The sequence below is a fragment of the Ctenopharyngodon idella genome, chromosome 12 (assembly GCF_019924925.1).
Source record: "Ctenopharyngodon idella isolate HZGC_01 chromosome 12, HZGC01, whole genome shotgun sequence".
NCBI classification, from domain to species: domain Eukaryota; kingdom Metazoa; phylum Chordata; class Actinopteri; order Cypriniformes; family Xenocyprididae; genus Ctenopharyngodon; species Ctenopharyngodon idella.
In genome coordinates, this window is record NC_067231.1 from 21102614 (window position 1) to 21124306 (window position 21693).

The 21693-nt window shown below is 36.8% G+C and overlaps 1 protein-coding gene across 1 annotated transcript; it reads right to left on the reverse strand.

Annotated features, from left to right (window-relative positions):
* Positions 1-12054: 12054 nt before the first annotated feature.
* Positions 12055-20500, reverse strand: valopb (vertebrate ancient long opsin b). The gene is made up of 5 exons (XM_051913905.1): positions 19849-20500; positions 17419-17629; positions 16458-16575; positions 16046-16285; positions 12055-13831 (listed from the first exon to the last, which is right to left on the reverse strand). Exons 1-5 carry the CDS (start codon positions 20216-20218, stop codon positions 13571-13573), a joined length of 1200 nt encoding a protein of 399 aa, XP_051769865.1. The 5' UTR covers positions 20219-20500; the 3' UTR covers positions 12055-13570.
* Between the last annotated feature and the right edge of the window lie 1193 nt (positions 20501-21693).

A 21693-nucleotide genomic window follows, 5' to 3' on the forward strand; every position in this document is an offset into this window, starting at 1 on the left:
GAAAATCTGAGTATATCCACACTATATAGGCTAATTTATACAGTTTCGGGTGAGCACATCTTGATGTGTATTTTCCGCATGACAAGATGCAAGATGTGTCATCGTAATCTTTAATCAAAATAACTTCCCCTCCCTTCTGTAGCAACATTTCTTCTCTTCTCTGATGACGTGTTCACTGGCGCAAGGGCGGAACAACCTGTCTGTCCAATACTATGGGTGCTTCTCAAACAGAAGGCTCCATCCAGGGTATACTTCGTTTTTTTACACGTACTCTAGTGTATACACACAATCGAACGCACATCCTTGGAAAGTATACTTCATTTGACTCGTACGCACACACAGGCATTCGACGCATGCGCAGTTTTGAGCAATCTCTCGCCACGAGTTACAGCCCATGTAAACATCTTTGTATTCTTTCATGCTAGAGTTGTAGGGTACTTTCTAACCTCTTTGCACAATCACTCATCTATGTAGGCCTCCACCGTCACTTTAGCTTGCATGCATTCTGGTCTGTTCTGTTTATGCAGTTTTCCTTGAATACCTTGTGAATCAACGCCACCAGGGCACGGTTGCCACCTTGTGGATAAACTAATTACTGCACAAAATTAAATAAATAAATAATCAAATGCGCATGTGCGGCTTACGCATACAAGTACGCGTGGTTACAAAAATACTCTTGATGACAAAATTCACCTCACGCTCACTCGTACGCTTAAAAAGTGAACTATACTATACTTATAGACTGTATACCTCGGCTGTCACGTCATCCAGCACCCTAAAGGCTGTCTCGATTTGAAGGATCCTTGGAAGGCAGCCTTCGTTTCACGTCCTTCAGCTCATTTTGAAGAATGCATCAAGCGTATCCTTCATGTCCTTAAATCACCCACAATCCTTTTGCACACATTCCAATTCACGAAAAAGAACTGATGGAAAGTTCATTATGAAATGTAAGACAAAAATAATTTTTTCGGAGATGAAGGTATGTTATCTTTTGTTTTGGTGTAAATTAATCACTAAACTGCCAATAATGTAAGCCACAGGGAGACAACAAACAGATGTCATTCACTGTATTGTATTAATAGAAAGCCAGTTAATATAAAGATTTTTGATACAAAGTATCTTTTTTTTTCAAAATTAATATTTATATAAAAATTAATATTTTTATAGTATTTTGTACTTGACCGTAGGGGCGGAAACATTTATGATGTATATGTGCACTGTCCAATCCTGCTCCTGGAGGTCCAATGTCCTGCAGAGTTCAGCTCTAACCCCAATTAAACACACCGGAATGTTGAGTGTTGAGGCAAGTTAAACTCTGCAGGACAGTGGCCCTCCAGGACCGAGTTAGGACACCCCGGTACTAGACCGTCTCATTCTAGCATTTAATGCTGAGGAGGACTCTGACTGACTAGGATGCAGCCTTCCGTTTGAGAAGCACCGAAGTATCCTGAAATACTGGAATGCTGCAGTTTCAGGACTGCAGTTCTAGGGCCGCATTTCTAGGACCCTAGTTTTTTTGTGACAGTGCCTAGCTGTCACTCACATGATATTGCAGCAATAGCAAACCACAATAATTCAATGATCCTAGTCTCGCGTAGCCAGACCTTCAGACTGACGGCAGAAGGCCTGGACTCTATCGCCAAGGACTGCCCAAGAGGACGTTTGACTGATATGTAATGCAACCAATCACAGTTCGTTTTGTTCCGTGTCATGTTTGGGGGCGTGAAAATGTGAAAAGTTGGAGTCCCTACAATGCATCTAATAAATTATTCGTTCAAGAACGTTGTGCAAGTTTACTGCAACAATGGAGCCGCGAACTTCACGTATGTTTGAAAATCCATTGTTTAGTTGATCCTGGTAACGCTCATTGTCACAGTTGTAAACACGGCTGCTTTCCTTTTCCACAAGGTGGTTTGGCATCATGGCATTTGTTTCCAGGCGGACCGTTAAAGAACGCAACACATACGTCTCCCGGATATCCTGTAGAATTCAACCAACCAGATGAAGACTTCAAAAATCCTGAAGTGTTTCCAGTTAAGTGTGCCATATGCATCAGACGTTCAGCCAATGGTCTGTGGGCGTGATGTCTGAGGCTGAGATTACTTACACCCTATATTTTTCTTGTTCTAAAAGCCGTTTCACTTGGATACACTTCACAATAGGGACGAGAAGATTATCACAACTTCAGTTTCATGCCGACGTTAACTAGCCTACTGGTATCTTGAACAGCTAAAACAGACACACTAACCCACTGTGCAAAACTTCTCTTCCCCCTATTATAAGCCCTACATGTCAAAATCTGTTTATGTTCACTTAGGGCATCTAAGTTTCTCACTGTCTTTGATTCTAATCAGTAAATTATTTATCACAGTACTGTTAGAGTGTTAGATGTAAAATGCTGTTGGATTTTCTCTCTTTTTCATTATGTGCCGAATATACACTCGAGGACTGCCTTTTCAGCCAAAAATAAATAAATAAAGGAATAAAATTGGTAACTGCAACTGAATCTATACACTGTGGGCATGGTGAGGTTTTGAGCAAGCCTTTCCTCTGCAGGCAGTGAAATGCTTTGATTTCATGATTCAGTGACTCATGATGCTTTCATTATACAGCAGGAGTCAGTGTGTGGTTATTGAAATTGAAAATGTTATGCTTTGTGTGCAAACATGTAATGGCTTATTGTAGCATAATAAATGTCTGACATCTGTAATTTTTATTGAGTTTCGTGAGAACAGAGAACAACTAGAACGTGCTGCAGAATGAAGTTGATATGCAGTGTGTGTGATGTAACAGTGCACTCTAGTGGACTGAAAAGGAATCATGAAACAAAAAAAATAAAGAGGATGCATTCACACAGCCTTAAATTAAATTAATCTGACACCTAGCCATCATTAACAATATGATAACGTGAATATTAAAAATATTATTTTAAAATAATAATAATCAAAATTACTGTAATAGTGAATACAAAAATTTGAGGGAGTGTTGTTCATACTCATAATAATAATGAAAGAAAAATCATAACCTTTTTGGCCTCAGGAAATCCAGTCAGATCTCAACCAGAATTACTGCAAAAACATGTAATAAATCAATTAAAACACAGATATTCTAAATGAACCACAACAACATCTATATTAGAAGAGACATGAATCATTTTAAATCAAAACTGAGTGGTAGAATTTGCAATTATGTAAGGACTGAGCAGGCAGAGAGTAATGAACAGACTTAATATGAAGTTATCTTTCCGTCCCAGACTAATTTTCTTGGGCAGCACACTTTGATGGATTAGCTTTGATCCCAGTGGTGTTTGTTGTTCTCTCACCCTTTGGTCTGCCATTTGTACTGACTTTCAGATACTACAAACAAGTTGCCAAATCAGCGATGCCAGGTCAGGAGACATACCGAAATGTCAACCTTGCCTTTAGATGTACACGCCTTAAGTCTATTTTTAAATGCTTATTTATTTATGAACTGTTTTTGAAGCCAAGACCTATCTTGTGACCTCTTCAATGTTGATGGTGTTGATATATGCACCATCACCACCACAGGCTCTCGTCGACATTCATTCACAGATCTCTGCATGCCAATGCTGATTCACGTCCCAGCTAACCTCATTACAATGCCTGCTTGTTTCTCCACAGGATTCTCATCCCATTTATTTCTACATTTTTAAAGTCCACAATTTGGAGCTAATTATCCCACAGTGGAATGGCCAGATTGTGAGTAGGAGGAGAAGATTTTTAAGTCCCGTGTAGGAAAAGCCAACAGAGGATTGCATAAAGAAGATAAAAACACCAGCTATGTAAATGATATTCCTTTTGAAGCAGAGAATAAATTAATTAACAAATAAATCAAGTAAAAAAAAAAAAAAAAACAATGCTGGTGTCAAGATGCATTAATTTCTTATCACATCATCATCCATTCAGGTCACATTTCAACACGTACTGTCATTATTGGATTAATTAGCCTATTCTCACCATGTGTCTTTCATATATTTATATATATATATATAATAATTATGATGAGGGGATAATTGAATTGACGGCGCTAACAATGTCCTCTGTGACTTCCTCAGCAGTTCAATGAGAAGTTAAAAAAGGAAATATACAGTCATTTATCTGCCTATCAGATTCTCAGGGTACGTTTACATGACAACAATTGTCAAAACGATGCCCATTCACACGGATCCGCAAAAATGATAAAAAATGCTGTATTATGCATGTGAGGCCAGTAATTGGCGAGTAACTTTGTAAAGAAAAATTAGGTGCCTATAGACTGGACACGTAATAACACATGTGCATAAAGTCACCGTTTTCACAAATTTGTGTTTTTGTAGTTTACATGGAGACAATAACAGTATCATTTCAAAAACTTCAACTTTGAAACCCATTTTCAACAGTTTGCATTTTCAGGCCCCCAAAATGCTGTTGTAGTGTAAATAAATGGGCAAAACGCATTCAAAGTTTTCTCTTTTTTTAGTTGAAAATGCTGTCGTGTAAACGTCCCCTTAATTTTACTGATTGTTTTGAGTGTTATCACGTTAGTCTGAGTTTCAGCTGTTAGACAAATCAAGATCAGGTGTGAGAAGATTAGCTGGTGCCTGTCAGTGTTGGGGAAAGTTACTTTTAAAAGTAAAGCATTACAATATTGCTTTACTCCCTAAAACGAATTGCGTTACTTGGTTACTTTTTATGGAAAGTAATGCATTACGTTTCTTTTGCATTACTTTTAATACTTTTAAACTAATTTTTGGCAAATGCAAAGGCCTTTTTACAAGAGATGCACCATTATATAGGCCAAAAAAAGCAAATTTTCACATAGATTAAAAACAGCCGATAGTCAGGGCTGATATATACTGTCAATCAAAAGAGGACATGAAAATCCACTGAATTTGTACTTTGTGTAAAGAAAATGCTAAGAAACCAGTTTGATGTTCAATATTAATAGTAATTATATGAATTAATAACATTCAGAAAGTTAAGAAATATTAATTTAATCTTCAGAATTTAGTTAATGTGTGTTAATATTAATTTGAGTAATGTGTTTATGTTTATAACCAGTTACTCTGAAACAAGTTGATGAAATGGAGAGAATAAAGTTTTTATTTGCATTTCTTTCAAAATATAATAATTAAAAATATAATGATTAATTATTAATTATAATGAAATTACCATTCATTTAAAAGAAGGTATAAAAGGCAAAACCCCCAAACTATCTGTACCGTTATCGGCAGATATCACTCTGAATAATCGGCTATCAATATCAATGGAGAAATTTAGTATCGGTGCATCTATACTTTTTACACCATACAGTATCTCACAAAAGTGAGTACACCCCTCACATTTCAGCAACAATTTTAGTATATCTTCTCAAGGGACAATACTATAGAAATGAAACTTGGATATATTTTAGAGTAGACAATGTGCTGCTTGTATAGCAGTATAGATTTACTGTCCTCTGAAAATAACTTAACATACAGCCATTATTGTCAAAATAGCTGGCAACAAAAGTGAGTACACCCCTAAGTAATAACAGTTGTATGCTGTTTAACCATGCAAAGCCACATGTCCTATTCATCATGTTCATGTTTTTGTCTGCTTGACAGGACCATACAAATGTGTGGATCTTGTATTAGAGCAGTTAAAATTTGGTGCTTTGAGTACAATTCTCTCATACTGATCACTGGATGTTCAACATGGCACCTCATGGCAAAGAACTCTCTGAGGATTTGAGAATTAGAATTGTTCTCTCCACAAAGATGGACTAGGCTATAAGAAGATCGGTAACACCATGAAACTGAGTTACAGCACAGTGGCCAGGGTCATAGAGAGAGGTTTTCCAAGACGGGTTCCACTCGGAACAGGCCAAAGAAGTTGAATCAAAGAAGTTGAGACTTTGTGCTGTGCATCAGGTGCAAAGGCTGGCTTCAAAAAACAGATGCATGAGTGCTGCCAGCATTGCTTTAGAGGTTGCAGAAGCGGAAGGTCAGCTTGTCAGTGCTCAGACCATACGCCGCGCACTGCAACAAGTCAGTTTGCATGGCCGTCATCCCAGAAGGAAGCCTCTTCTGAAGCTGGCTTATGAAGAAAGCCCGCAAACAGTTTGCTGAAGACAATCTGTCCAAGAGCATGAATTACTGGAACCATGTCCTGTGGTCTGATGAGACTAAGATAAACTTGTTTGGCTCAGATGGTGTACAGTATGTGTGACGACGCCCTGGTGAGGAGTACCAAGAACATTGTGTCTTGCCTACAGTCAAGCATGGTGGTGGTAGCATCATGGTCTGGGGCTGCATGATTGCTGCTGGTACTGGGGAGCTCTGCTTCATTGAGGGAAACATGGATTCCAACATGTACTGTGACATTCTGAAGCAGAACATGATGCCCTCCCTTCAGAAACTGGGCTGAACGGCATGATAATGACCCCAAACACACCGCCAAGATGACAACTGCCTTGCTGAGGAAGCTGAAGGTGATGGAGTGGCCAAGTATGTCTCCAGACCTGAACCCTATTGAGCACCTGTGGGGCATTCTCAAGCGGAAGGTGGAGAAGCGCCATGTGTGTAACATCCAGCAGCTCTGTGATGTCATTATGGAAAAGTGGAAGAGGATCCCAGCATCAACCTGTGCAGCTCTGGTGAATTCCATGGCCAGGAGGATTAAGGCAGTGCTAAATAACAGTGGTGCTCACACAAAATATTGACACTTTGGACACAGTTTTGACATGTTAACTTAGGGTGTACTCACTTTTGTTGCCAGTTATTTAGACAATAATGGCTGTATGTTGAGTTATTTTCAGAGGACAGTAAATCTGTACTGCTATACAAGCTGTACATTGTCTACTCTAAAGTATATCCAATTTTCATTTCTAAAGTATTGTCCTTTGAGAACATATAACAAAATGGTTGCTGAAATGTGAGGGGTGTACTCACTTTTGTGAGATACTGTAAGTGGAATGAATAAGCCTCAGGCTGAAGGAAATGCAAATTCTGCAAATTCACACCTGTAGAGTAGAGTATAATACCCATCATCTTTACACACTGCACACAACACCTCTGCACCTCACATCTAATTTCTCTCAACATGGGGACAATGGGGACAGGAGAGCTGTCAGACAATACATGGGTAAACAAAGTAACTTGCGTTACTTATTTGAAAACGTAACTCAGATATTTTGTAGTAAATTTGAAAGTAATGCGTTACTTTACTAGTAACACATAATCTGATTACACATAATCATTACATAACTCTTGTTATGTGTTATCCCCAACACTAGTCATTGTTCTCTGGTGGACTTTGAATCCTTATCCGAGAGAGTGTGTATATGTTCATTAGACTATGTGGAAGCTTTCCACTTCAAGCAAAAACCATAATCCAACCCATCTATCCTCTCTTTAACATCTAAAGTTCCAACGAAACCTGTCAAAACATGGAATGGTCTGAAACAATGTCAAACAATTGCAATATTAGCAAATAATAATGGATTAACGTTTAACGTTTAATAGAGGTTTCTATTAAAGTCACCACAAAATCAAAATTGACAATTCTTATATTTTATGGGATATTGAAGTATTTGTTATAAATGATTTATCCGTGCACATAATTATTATTATTTTTTAATTCATGTGCCCTCATAATCTTTAATCAAAATAACTTACCCTCCCTCCTGCAGTGACATCTCTTCTGTGTTTACTGGCGTGAGGGCGGGACAACCTGTCACTCACATGACATCACAGCAATAGCAAACTACTCTGCATTGTCAATAGACGCTATGCCAGTCTTGTTTGGCAACTGTAGTCAAGTGACAGCACAGGCACGCCGGCTGACTATAAAAGGGCACCTAGAGAAGACGTCATCAGCTTCTTTATCTTCATGAAGCAATTAGAAAATAATTCAACTATGGCTGCAGATTTAGGAGATGTGTTGCGCCTTGTGTGAGATATATCACACCAAATGACACATGATTTGTGTGTCATTTGTTTAGGAGTGGAGCACGCTCAGTCAGCCCTTGAGGGTCAGGGTCAGCCCTGTGATCACTTCACAGTGAGGAAGCTTCGCTCCCACCTGGCTCTCTTTATGGGGGATGGGAGCCAGGCGTCTGCATCCCACTGCTCGGGTCCCGCTGCTGCCAAGATCGTGGGGTTCGCAGTTGATCATGACTCATAGATCCCGCTGAATGGTGGAGGTTGGCTGTCAGTAGGGTGGTCAGTGGTCGGTGATAGAGAGTAGAAGAATGTGGAAGCTGCTTTAGGCACTCCATTCTCAGTACTCTCTGACCAGACTTCCCAAAAACACTTTGCGGATGTTTTCCTTAGACAGAGCGGCAGTTGAGGGAGCATAGCTCTCTCCTGAAGCCTCTCCCCAGTCATTTGGATGGGATGTTTTGAACTCCCTTTGGTGAGGTTGCCCCTTAGAGCAAGGCCAAGGATTTGGATAGTCAATAGTCAGGACAGCAGCGCAGGAACTGCAGCTTCCCTAACTTGCTCTGCCCCGGGACAGTTATACAGGTAAGTATTAAGGGTATTGAGCTGTGGACCTCGAACCACAGGCACTAAAGCTCTTGGTCACTAGGTGCATTGTATGGCAATGTTCTGGCTACGGTTTAGTTCACTATAGGGAATTCACAGCACAGTGGGCATTTGTTCAGTATGGAACAGTGGGTATTGTTGTTTCCATAGCATCAACTGACAATGCAGCGTAGAGTTCCACTTTGAAAGGGAATGTCTAGGTTACGTATGTAACACACGGTTCCCTGAGAAAGGGAACGAGACAGTGTGTCGCGTTGCCATACTTCCGGCATGCCTATATGTCTTCCTTCAGACTTTTAAAGCTCATGACGTCTTAGGTGCCCTTTTATATCAGCCGATGTGCTTGTGACGTCACCTGACTGCAATAGCCAATAAAGATTGGCGTGTATTCACACGTGCTTCAGACACCGGTTCAAACAAACATTCCCATAGCTTCGACTGATGACGCAGTGTCTCATTCCCCTTCTAAAGGAACTGGGGTTACATACGTAACCTAGATGCTCTGATTGGTCAATCTATGGCAATGCTGTACATCAGTCCGCTCATCTGCCTCACTGAACTCAGTGCTTCTTTTAAATTTCTCGCATCACACCATACAAACATGACTGGTGACAGCTTGGGTCTCAATTTTGATTGTAGTAAAAAAATTACCTCAGAGAGAACTTTAGTATACTGTTATATTGTTCATTAATATGCACATTGGACTGGGAATTGTTTTTGTTCTGAGTAAGCATTTTATTTATTTATGTATTTATTTTAAAGATCCCATTTTGTTTATAAATCACTTTTAATTGTAAACTAATTTAAGTGCACATGCAGCCAAATATTTTGGGAATATTAAGTTTGGCTTATATTGCTGCTGGTTTTTTTCTTTCTTTTTTTGTGGATTGGAATCACCATGAATATGGCTATGAACATTTGAAGTTTGATTTTACCTCATATCTTACATTCCTGCACAGATTTAAAAGTGTGTTTATATAAGACAGATGTGCTTTTCCTCGGATGGGGACCCCAAGGGCTGTTTCTGTGCATACACGATGTTCTTGGACTACTATAAAGAGAAAAATAATCCAAGGTTTAGTTTTAAATATCAGTTTGTTCTGCATTAAGAGCTGAATTGCCATAAAATTACTCATTGGGCAAAACAGTTAAGCATAGATTAAGTCTCAAGTTAAATGCTGTCACACTCTTTGAAAAAAAGGTTACCACATAGGACCCTAGGGTTATTGGCTCAATTTTAAAGAATACTTTATGCCAAAAAAGTTTTATAAAATGAGAAATATTTTATGATTGCATAATACTTTCATGTTTAATGGGCTGTTTAATTTTTTCTAGTGATAAAATATGTTTATGAGCTGTTTAATTCATAAAATTGTATCAAAATAAAAAAAAATGAAACACAACAAAATTACATCTAAATCCATAAAATGATCCCATAATGGGAGCCCCCAAAAGGTTCTATATATGAAGCACCTGAAAGAACCTTTTAAGGTTCTATATAGAACATTTTCTTCTAAGATTTTCTTCTAACAAACATTTATAATTTTTGCAAGTCTCAAAATCAATTCCAGAATCCCTGAAGGCTTGAAAATGCTATTATGCTTTTACTGAGAATTTACCAATTAACCAATATGCATTTTATGTGTAAATGGAGCAAAAAGAAAGATGGCATGGAAAAATACACATACATGACATCCCACTAGCATCTAATTAAAGAGAAAACTGCAGAAATTAGGCTAATTCACTTCAAGTAAGCCCTATGGTCACCTCATTGCTGTTTGTGTTTGTAGCCTCATGACCAAGCTAAGCCTGTTCTTATCACATTGCTTTGGAGATTTCCTATTAGTAGTGCCCCGCCAAAAAGTTCAGCATGTCTGATGAACTGTAATTGCAGAATACCTCAGGCAGCACGTTTCTATAGCAAGCAATCCTGAAATTCATACCAATCTGAGGCCTTCACAGAAAAATACAGGCTCTGAAAATTAACAGACAAAAGATGGACAAAAATGAAATTCCAAGCAAGAAATAATATAAAAAAAGGTGAACAAAGATTTTTTTTTTTTTTTTTTTTTTTTAAGAGGGATGCATAACAAATCATATATGTACAGTTTCCAACATTCACATTTATGTGATTTTCATGATATTGTGGCAAAGAGATGAACATCAGTGGGTCATCAGTCAACTGTGACCAAGGAAAGATTTCATTGCAAACAATGAAAGCAATTAAAGAATAATTTCATGCTTGTAAAGCTGTAATGAGAATCTGCAGTAACAATGAAAAAAAATGCACAGTGCTCGTTATTGCACAAAAAAAAAAAAAAAAAAACTAGGTGGATATCATTGTACATATTCTGTCTGTTTGAATTAATGTTTAACACACGCATACACACACACAGGCACAAAAAAAAAAAAAAAAACACACGACTTGTTAGGTCCCCTGAGGATACTGACATGCATGTCCAGAATGTATATGTCAAGTATAAAATATATATGCTATGGGGCATGATTTATTCACACAGCGTGAGCTTTTTTAATGATTATATTACTGTTACACATTGAGACTCAAAAGCACTAAAAAAAGCCATCCTTTAAACCCATCTACTTTATTCTTGATGCTTTTGTAATTGTCATTGATCGCACAGAATTGTAGGTATAATATGTGGAATTCATAAGTCCAATTGAATGCCTTGGAATGACTGCAAATGTTTCAGGAGAAGGTAACACACATTTGTTGAATGCACATCTTTGCTGAAGTGCCACTTTCATCTGCTATATGATGTAGTATCCACCATTAAATTGAATTTGAAAGCATTGAGGCTGTTATACATTTATTCAATTTAGTTTAAATCAACTCTTTTAAAACACCTGCCTTATTTTACCATATAAGCTCAAAGACTGAAAACAGTCTTTGTTGCCGATATAGTTAACATACACTCTTAAAAATAAAGGATCTTTATTGGCATTGATGGTTCCATGAAGAACCTTTAATATCCATAGAACCTTTCTAGTTCTTTATTGTGGAAAATGTTTTTTTAATGTTCTTCACACTAAGAAAAAAATATATTATAAGTTATTTTAAGAACTGTTCACTGAAAGGTTCTATGGTGAACCAAAAATAGTTCTTCTATAGCATTGCTGTAAAAACCACCTTTTGGAACATGGCCATGGCCATGTGAAAAATATTCAAGATGCAAAAAGCCTTGAAAATGTTTACCTCCTCTGACTTTTCACTTTGAGTAAGATCAGGCATGGTGGCCCTCTGTTGATATTCCTCTTTTCTACTCTGATTCTTGGTGCCTCTCGCTAAGGTGTAACAAACCATAGCCAGGACAAATTGAATTCAGATGTTTTCATTTGCCAATGCTGAAAGAGTGCTTCTGGGCTTAAGGGAACCTCATATCTCAGTTCAGATTCTGTGTTATTTCAGGTTCTCTGTGTGATGTAATAAACACTGGATTTGCAATGTACTATTTTGATATTAGGATTCACAATGTGCGTCCATGTTGAACTATCATCAGACCATTCTGGAAAGTTATTGCAGGTTGTTTTATTATGTGCTACAATGTGTATAAGTTCTACAACGCTGGCATGTTTTAAAAATAAGAAACATGATTATTATAATCCATGACATTGATAAATACATAAGTAAAACATTCATTGGCATGCCACAAACAGCAATATCAATATTTTTTTTTTTTTACTTTGGACAGAAACTGAGGAAACATCAAACATTATGAACTAATAAGACATTCAGACTGTTCACTCAAACTCACAAGCACTCATATATCAAAGTATACAGTATAGGCTACTATATAAATACAATTTATAATAAACATTCTTTCTTCATTAAACCTCTCAAAACAAGATTGCAAACAGCAGACAAGGATCTCATTTCCTTGAGATGAGGGACATTAATTGCATGGTTTATTACTACAGATACGCTGCCAAACCAGTCATGTCTAACTTGTTAGTTTACTAAATTAATTATGATATCTATTACAGCAGTATATTAGATGCTGAGGTGTATACACTTATTTTTAATTGGGTTTTTATGTAAACATGCACTAGACCAGGGGTGTCCAAGCCTGCTCCTGAAGGGCCACGTTCCTGCAGAGTTGCCTCAACACACCTGCCTGGAAGTTTCTAGTATTTCTAGTTAGACCTTGATTAGTTGGTCCAGATGTGTTTAACTGGGGTTGGAGCTAAACTTTGCAGGATAGTGGCCCTCCAGGAGCAGGATTGGACACCCCTGTACCAGGGAGAGCAGCAACAGTTGTATCGGCAGAATAGATTTTCAAAAACAGCAGATTTTAAATCTCCTTTACGGCTATTTATGTTAATTCCAGTTTTTTTGCTGGAGCTTGTCTCATAAAAGTGCTGAGACCCCTGCGTTTTGTGCTGCACTTCTTCCTTTTTTTTTTTTTTTTTTTTTTTTTACAATGCTCCAGCGCCATGTCTTGCACTTTTTATCACTACATTGAAGCATCTGCAGCATATTTGTATTGTTCAACCTATCACATTATCTTCTGATTTTTGAACTAAAATCTTTAAGTCAACTATTAATGATTATTAAGTGAGTCAATACAGTCTTAATTTTAATATAAAATCTACTTTAGCAACTCTGAAACTGAAAGTTATTGCAATATTTTGGCCTTTCGTTACAATTGCCATTAAAAAAAAAACACTACATCTGCACTGATACTAATGTGCAATCAGCAATATAGTGAGAGAAGAGTATGCACAGATCCGAAAAACAAATAGCTTTTGCTCAGAGGACTGTACAGAAATGTATTGCTTGCCTTCTTCATGTTAGGTAATAATGTGATACTATCAAGAACAGATATGCCAAGACTGCAAATTGCCACAACATAAAGAAATACGAACAACAACAAAGAACATAATGAAAACACAAACCATACATTCTAACATATGGCATTACAATAGAGGTAATGACTGCAGGATTTATGCTTTAGTTAGACAACAGGTTAGACTACTGGATGGAAACTATAAAGATGTACATTATTTAATCATACTAATCCTTCTCTACAAAGGACATAGTCGACTATCCGATAAAGGGAGCTGCTTTGGACCTCCATTCCCACTCTGCTCCGGCTCCTCTTCTTCATCCTCACTCTTCTCCATGTTGCAAATGGACATGGGCACACGAGCAGCAATGGTGGACATCTCTCCAAGTTGACTATCTGCTGTGGCAGTGATGGCCCCTTTGTCTGATGTCTGGTTCACATGGGTGGAATCCAGACTGGTGACATTTCCTCCAAACATTTGGATCAGACACTTCCTGAACTAAGAGAAAAAGCATTAGATTGAACATTTATAAGGATCATGGTAGTTCTACTGAGCTTCCTAAAGCGCTATCAAAGGAAGTCACCCTCCCACACATATAAAATCAAATGTGATTGTAATTTTGCTATTAATTATGCCCGTTATGAACTCAAGACACAAAAGAAAAGCTTTCATTAATGTTTCCTGTCTCTGTGACACAATATAGAGATTTGTTTTCAGCGGTTTTGCACAACCTCTGCATTAAAACTAGGAAAAGGTCATTAAGCAAGATGTATTCTATGTAAAAACAAGGACATTTTGGCCTTAATTAAAGCAGATAAGGTCATGAGAAGCAAATATATTCATTTCCTCAAGGTTTTGGTTGGACTGGATGAAAATGAGGTATCCTGGGTAATTATAATACCATATACTCTCTCTATGCCAAATTTGTAATGCAGAGAGACACTATAGTGAGGATACATTTACAGAATAATTCAGACTGAACATACTAAGACAAACTGCGCTGATCTGAAATGGAAAGTCATAGAAAACGTTAACTGATTATACAACAACATAAGCTGTTAAAATGTTAGATTAAGCAAATGATAACACTTTACAATAAGGTTCATTTTGTTCAAATTAGTTAACTAATTTGAAATTTAAAAAGAGCAATACTTCAACAGCATTAATTCTACATATAGCCACTTTTAACATCAATTTTTTTTTAACATAAATGAACATTGTGTTATGAACAAATAAAAAACAGCAGTATATTCATAAATTAACATTAAAAGATTAATAAATGCTGAAATAAATGTTTATTGTTAGTTCAAGGTAGCATAAACAAAAAATGTAGCCGTATATCAGTTACCAGAACAATTGAAAAAAGACAATTAAATCTAGCAGTATATGTTCTATTTCAGATCTATCAAATCAATATATATTCCATTTCAGAAAAGACAGACTGACAGTAAACTTTGCATTCTCACTGATTCCGCAAAATAACAGCAAACTTCACTAAAACACAGCCCATATACATAGTCCATAGATCACATGTTCATTTTTGTTGGATTCTCCATATACTCAAGGGCTCTTGTGATATCCAAATACAATGTAGGATTACCAATGCTATATGGTTAAAGAAACTGTTCCTATTCTCACTCTCAAGTGTTTGTTCTCGTCTCTTTATAATGTAGTCTGTCTATCTCTCTCACATCAGAGAAATTTGTGACCCTGGCTGTGACCCTTGCCCTGAATTTATTCTGGGAACAGCTGGGAAGGAACTTGGTTAGTTCTGGAAGATGTGCACAGCTTAAGGGGTCCAGCAGCCTCCGCTCCAAACCACCTGGGACCCACATCCTAGGGGTGGTCATCAGAGTCACATGACTGCAAAAGATCATTGCTTCACCCTTTACATCAAACGACACACTACAAAGACACTGAGGAGAAATTTCCCTCTACAGCTTAATGTATGTGGAGCATGTTCCAAAAAAAGAATGCGATATCATGGAGCAACAGTGCAGACTGTATCGCTTATTACGCATGACTCCTCTGAGAATGCAGAATATCATTAAATTGGAAATATTCAGAGGTTTAAACCATTGTTTGTCCAGGACGACAAAACAATTAAAGCTTCTCGCAGTGTAAGACCTAAGACTTCCCCTTAGGAAAGCTAAAGGCACCCAAACATTTCCTTATAACTTATAATATAACTTTAGAGACATGATACATCTTTTCATTGGGTATTCATAGACTCTACCTCTGTGGATTTGAACATTAAATATTTAATATATTTTTGAAGTAAGAAAAAAATGAATCTCCTCAACCAAAACTGTCAAGAGTAAAGAGCATCAGATATCTGTCATTTCTCCCTGACATATAATGGAGGGGAAAAAGTTTAGCAGTTCAGACCTCATGCTCATTCTATGACTTTTATTGTAAAGAATACTGAATTTTAACAGCATAGCTATAATAATCATAAACCAAAACATTCCCATAGTGCAAGAATTATTGGATTATTATAAGATTCATTGTCTTTGCTCTCCCTTGCTTTTCTGTCTTTCATTGATTGATGGCATAAAACACCAGAAATCGATTCTTAATATATAAAATATAAAATCCTCTTATCAGTTTTTTTTCTCAGCACGGCACCCCAAACACAGAAGTATTTTTTTTTATAAGATGTGTAGGTGATCTGAAAATGCCAGATAAGGAAGACAAATGGCAAAGATGTACCTGCTTATTCATGAAGACATAGATGATGGGATTGTATACAGCTGCAGTCTTTGAGAAGAAAGCTGGTATTGAGCCCAGGCGAGGATCAATATGAATTGTGGGACACGCTGTGACAATAATTGAAAATGCGGCATAAGGCGTCCATCCAACCATGAACGCAACTATCATTACAATGACCATCCTCGCCACCTCTCGGTCAGGCTTACGCGCATTACCCAGCCTTCCATGAGTGTTCGATACCTATTAGACATAATAAAGTTAATTACAGGTTAATTACAGTCCAAGAGTAAGTTAAAATCAAATGTTAATTACAATACACAACCAAACAGAATCTCAAAAGGTTCTTTTTTTTTGCTAGTTTATTTTGCTATGAAGCAAGTAATGAAAATCAAGATAAAAGTATACGACCAACCTTTCTGAGCTTCTGCATAAGTTTGCCATAGGAGATAATGATCACGCCAAGAGGAAGGATAAAACATGTAGTGAAAAAGGTGATGATGTAAGTGTGGTCATAGTAATCAGTTGAGTACCTTGAAGGAGAAAAACAGACTTTAGACCTCCTCAATCTTACCTACATGACATCTAGCAGGTACTTTGAGCACAAAAATGAGTGTGGATAAGAATGCTTAGGTAATCAGTTGTGCACAAATCTTTAACAATAGAGCAGGTGCTTTGTGCTTTGTGAAGTGCTTTGTTTGGTCCAAAAAAACATTGCAACAGAACAATTGAGTACTAAGCACCAACTGCAAGCTCAAGGCAGTGCCAAAAATTTGGATCACTAGGAATAAATGGAAACCAGAATTTAAAAAGTTACATTTACTGCTTTGCTGTCAGAGATCTCAACTGCAGAAACTACATTACTCTAATGGTGAACACCAACATGGATGCAACTATGCCCAACAATGGTAAAAATATTCCCCATCCTTAATCTTCTTCGTGTCAGTGTGCATTCCCTATTCAGTTGTTTTGCACTGTTTGTGTTCCAAGGCCAAGGCTAAGCCACAGCCACAAATGTTTTGTACCAGTTTCTTAAAAGCAATTTTTCAACTGATGGCTGCATGGCATGAGCCTTGGGGTTATAAGTGGTTTCTTTTCTTTCTGTCATAATATAACACACAGGAAGAGGCCTTGACTCAAGATCCTTGTCTGATTCCAAATGATGTCACTTGTGCAAGGCGCAAGGCACAGTATTCATCAATAACTCTATATTGTATTACTTTGGATGTTGTTCTGTTTATACATGTCCATGACAGAGAAACATAGACAGAGATTGAAAGACTGTAAGTGTGAGGGAGAGTCTTAGAAGAACAAATACTGGATAAACAGAGTGAATCAAGGAAGAGACATTCAGTGAAATAGTATTTTGAGCTCACCAGTTGGGTTCACAGGTAGTGCCAATTTTGCTGACTGTGTAACTGCTCCAACCCAGAACTGGCGGGATTGTCCAGATAAAAGAGAAGGTCCAAACAAAAACAAGACCCATAGCTGCATGCTTGCCTCCCAGCCGGACATTTTTCAGAGGACGACAGATCACAAAAAAACGCTCGAATGCCAAGATTGCTAAAGACCACAGAGCCACAATCCCTAGAAAGCAAGAAGGTACACCCATTTTTACTGTGCTGTGTTAGTACTATCATATGTATCTGCGTTGACATTTAACAAGAGATAAAAATAGAAATTCTGAATATCTTTAACTGTTAAAATGAAATCATAAGATTCCTGTCTACTCTTCAGAAAAGCAATTATTTCACACACAAAAAAAATGGGAGACAAGAACAACTATGATGAAAGTTTACTGCAGGGAGGGGGCAACCCTTAAAGCTCAAATGAAACCAGATTGCCTGATTGCAGGTAATCAGGGAAGCCCATTTCCATCACAAAAGGGAAAATCACAATTATGACATTAAAAGTCGAAATTATAACAAAAAGTAAAAATTATGAGATAAAAAGTAATAATTACATTAGTCTGAATTATGAGATAAAAAAAATCATGCTTACACTTAAAAAATGCTGTGTTATTTCAACCAATGTTTGGGTCAAATATGGACAAATTTTTTTATTACATTTTGGGTTTGCCCATATTTGACCTAAAATTTTAATTTTCCCTTAATGCTAATTTTTCCTTTGCCTAACAGTGACATGCACTGATAACACGTTATTATCAAAACTATTGGGATAGTTTCTGGTAAGTAGTGAATAAGAAATAATACTAGAGTCATTCCACGAAACCGGTACGATTTGGACGTACACATTTTTAGATTTTTTACCAAAATGTATTACTTTTCTGAACACCCCACAACATTAATGACATATTTAACTTCCAGAAAAACATATTTTCCCATCTCAGGCATCAAATCCCTATTATTATTGGTCATTATTTTAATTTATGGACACTATGGCAGCTCTCTGAATATTATTATAAAATGTATTTGTGATAAAATCAACATTTTCCTATTAATCAGATGACCCTCACACTAATTCAGCAATTGCAAATATAAAAGTTACATAAAATCTCACACTTTTGCTATACTAAAGCCTGAAATGGGCACTTTTTGTGACAGCAATGACTCATCATTTTTGATCAAAGGCTTAACTTCAGAATTTGAACTAAAATCAGTATTCTTATGATTGCTCTGAACATTTCAGACAGAGTTCAACAAACTTTAAATTACTTTTTCATAAACTTAAAAAAAAAATAAATAAATAAAAATGTAGGTGTGACGGGGTTGTGATTTTTTTGCCCAAATTGGCCACTGCTCTAAATCTAGTGAATAAATGGAAAGCACATGGCATGCATGATATTAAGAAATCATGAATAATGTTGAAATAACAAAGATAATTTTCATAAGTAATAGTTTTCTATCTTTAATTGATGTAACAGGGTTGAGTCGTTAAGCTTGACAAACACAATTTAAACAAACATAATTATTAAAGAAGGTGGTAACTTGCCTGTGTCTGCTCACAATGTTGTTCAGAAGACTTCTATGATGTCACTTCCTATTAATGGTGTCCCATAACTATCGGTTCATTATTTTTATAGGGGGAGAATGGTTTGTGTAACGGGGTTGAGGGGTTACTGAGGTACGGAACTAAATATTGTGATTTTAATGAATAATCATAAATTTACTTAGAAAAAAAAACATTACCAGCAAAAAAGCACAGATGGATTTTTATGGGAATGGCAAAATGTATGTTTCTCATTTTATTATTCATATCCCAAGTACACTTTCATAGAAGGCCTTGAGGGACATGACAAAATAGGTGGTGTCAACTGAAAAAAAATAATAATAATAATTTCTAATATAAAGATAAAATGTATATCATGTTTTTAAACATTATTAAAGGAGACATTTCAATTAATGCAAAAAGCTTTTAAAAATATATTTTGGTGACCCAATAGATAAAATACACTGAAAAAGGTCAGAAGGACTCAAATAGTACCGGTTTCGTGGAATGACTCACTAGCAACGTTAGCCTATTTAATTAATAAAACTCGAATAGGCACCAGCAACAAGTGGAATAGATAGAATTCAAATGCTAAATATGCAATTTGTTACTAATAACAATGGAATAGCTTCTTTTCACTACGAGTGGCTACTAACAAGGCTACAAACAGGATAAGTAAACCGATTTAAATGAATAAATACAATAAATTGTATTAGTAACATAAAATAGGCACTATTTAGTTTAAAGGAATAGGTCTTGGTATAGTTATTTAATAACAATAAATTGTATTAGTAACATAAAATAGGCACTATTTAGTTTAAAGGAATAGGTCTTGGTATAGTTATTTAATAACTCACCGAAAAAAGTGACAGCGAATCCCTCCAGCACACATGCCCAGACACCCAGGAAGAAGTAGCCTCGTGCATTAGTTAAAAAACTTATAACGCCTCCTGTCAGTGAAACTAGAAAATCGGCAACAGATAAATTAACAATTATGTAATTCAACGGTTTCCTTAACTGTTTGTATTTAAACGTCACGAGCATAACGGTGAAGTTCTCTGTTAAAGATAGTGAAGTCACTATGAACATCAGACAGGCGAGGAAAGTGTAATTCCAGGGCGCAACAGACTTGATGGGACCCGTGAACGGATCGTCCGGTGTGGTGATGTCGGTGGACTCGGTGACTGAAGACACAAACGATTCCATGACAGCGTTTAGGGCTGACATTGAGGAAACAAAACGTTCCGGAAAAGTTCATAAAATCATCACTAGGGAGCGTCTTTAAAGTCCAAGACAGGTGTTTTATATACTAAACGACACAGAATTTGCGCACTCTAACAATGTCAATTCAGAAACAAATGTGTATGGTATACGTTTTCTCAATTATTTTAATTTCGCAAAAAGAAACAATATTTTCTAATACAGCAATCCACTTGAGGAGACAGGAGTCTTTAAAAAGAAGAGCGCCTTTGCGTAAAGGTTGCACTGAAACCTCACAGGTCCGCTCGCTTTCCGTCCACAGCTGAGCATAAGCATGTTCATGCTGTTCTCCTTTATATATACAGTCCGTTGGCATGGCCATCTCAATCCCTCGAGGTAATGAGAAAAGCCCTTTTCCAAGTTTACCGAGACGTTTCTGAGGGGCGTCACGCGCTTTACTCTCTTAAAGGTGCACCAATCGGGTTTTTTCCCCCCAATAAAAAAGTTTTCCCTCATACAGTAAACTGTCATTAAAATGATGTACATTCACATGAAATGAGGTCTCCAGAAATATCAGTCTTTTAGAAAAGCTAAAAAGCTAGAAGAAAAGGCTATTATATTCTACATGGAGCGGGTTCCCCCGTCATGAGCACCGCCATAGTGATATCACATGACCAGCTATCTCATTACTAACAAAGGTGCAAAAATGGGGTATGTACGATATGCACTTCATACATGCAAGTCAAAATCAATATGTCTGATGGGAATCTCCTGCTCTATTCACAAAACAGGTGGCAGTATGAAATCCACTGGCACTTTGGGAACTAATACAGTTTTTTCAACTGCTTAAAACTTTGCCTCTTTTTTTTTTTCAAAACTTAAAACACAAATCCAAGAATTGCTCACACAAAATGCAAAATGCCTCACATCTCTTGCAAAATGAAGCACTGCATTCAAAATATCACAAACCCATCTCAAAAGCAAACATTTGTCTTACGTTGCAAACACCTTTGCCATAATATTCTATTTTTGGATATATCATATACACACAGTTATTCAAAACCTAATGCTCTTCTTTCATGAGCTCCTATGTACAAGACTGAAAGTAATTGGCAGAGATGTTGAAAAATTCACGGTAAACACAAAAAGCAAGATTGAAACCAAACTATTTATTTTTTTACTGTAAGCATTTGTGGTTGTGAATACAGTCTTACACAGTACGAAGAAAAGAAATACATCAACCATGTGTAGTTGGACAGAAACAATGACTGTTTGAAAAAGGAAATAAGATACTTCCTGTTAGATTTTTGTGTTACATAGAAAAATGTGTTGTGTTTTGCAAAAAGTGTTTTATGAAATTGTCGAAGGGCGAGAATTAGTGTAAGGTTTTGCAGATTTGGTGTGTGGTTCTGGTGTTTGAGTCTCAGGTTTCAGAAATTGTATGAAAAGTAAGGATTTAAGGAAGTAAGCCAGCTAAATATAAATGGAAAAAAGTGCAAAAT

Excerpts from the sequence above, each read along its gene's own strand:
- valopb (XM_051913905.1), bottom strand. The coding sequence starts at position 20,218 with ATGTCAGCCCTAAACGCTGTCATGGAATCGTTTGTGTCTTCAGTCACC. Across the intron at positions 16,576-17,418 it reads ACTACCTGTGAACCCAACTG|GTACTCAACTGATTACTATG; the intron begins GTGAGCTCAAAA and ends TTCTCCTTCAAG. Across the intron at positions 13,832-16,045 it reads ATGTCTTCATGAATAAGCAG|TTCAGGAAGTGTCTGATCCA; the intron begins GTACATCTTTGC and ends TTTTTCTCTTAG.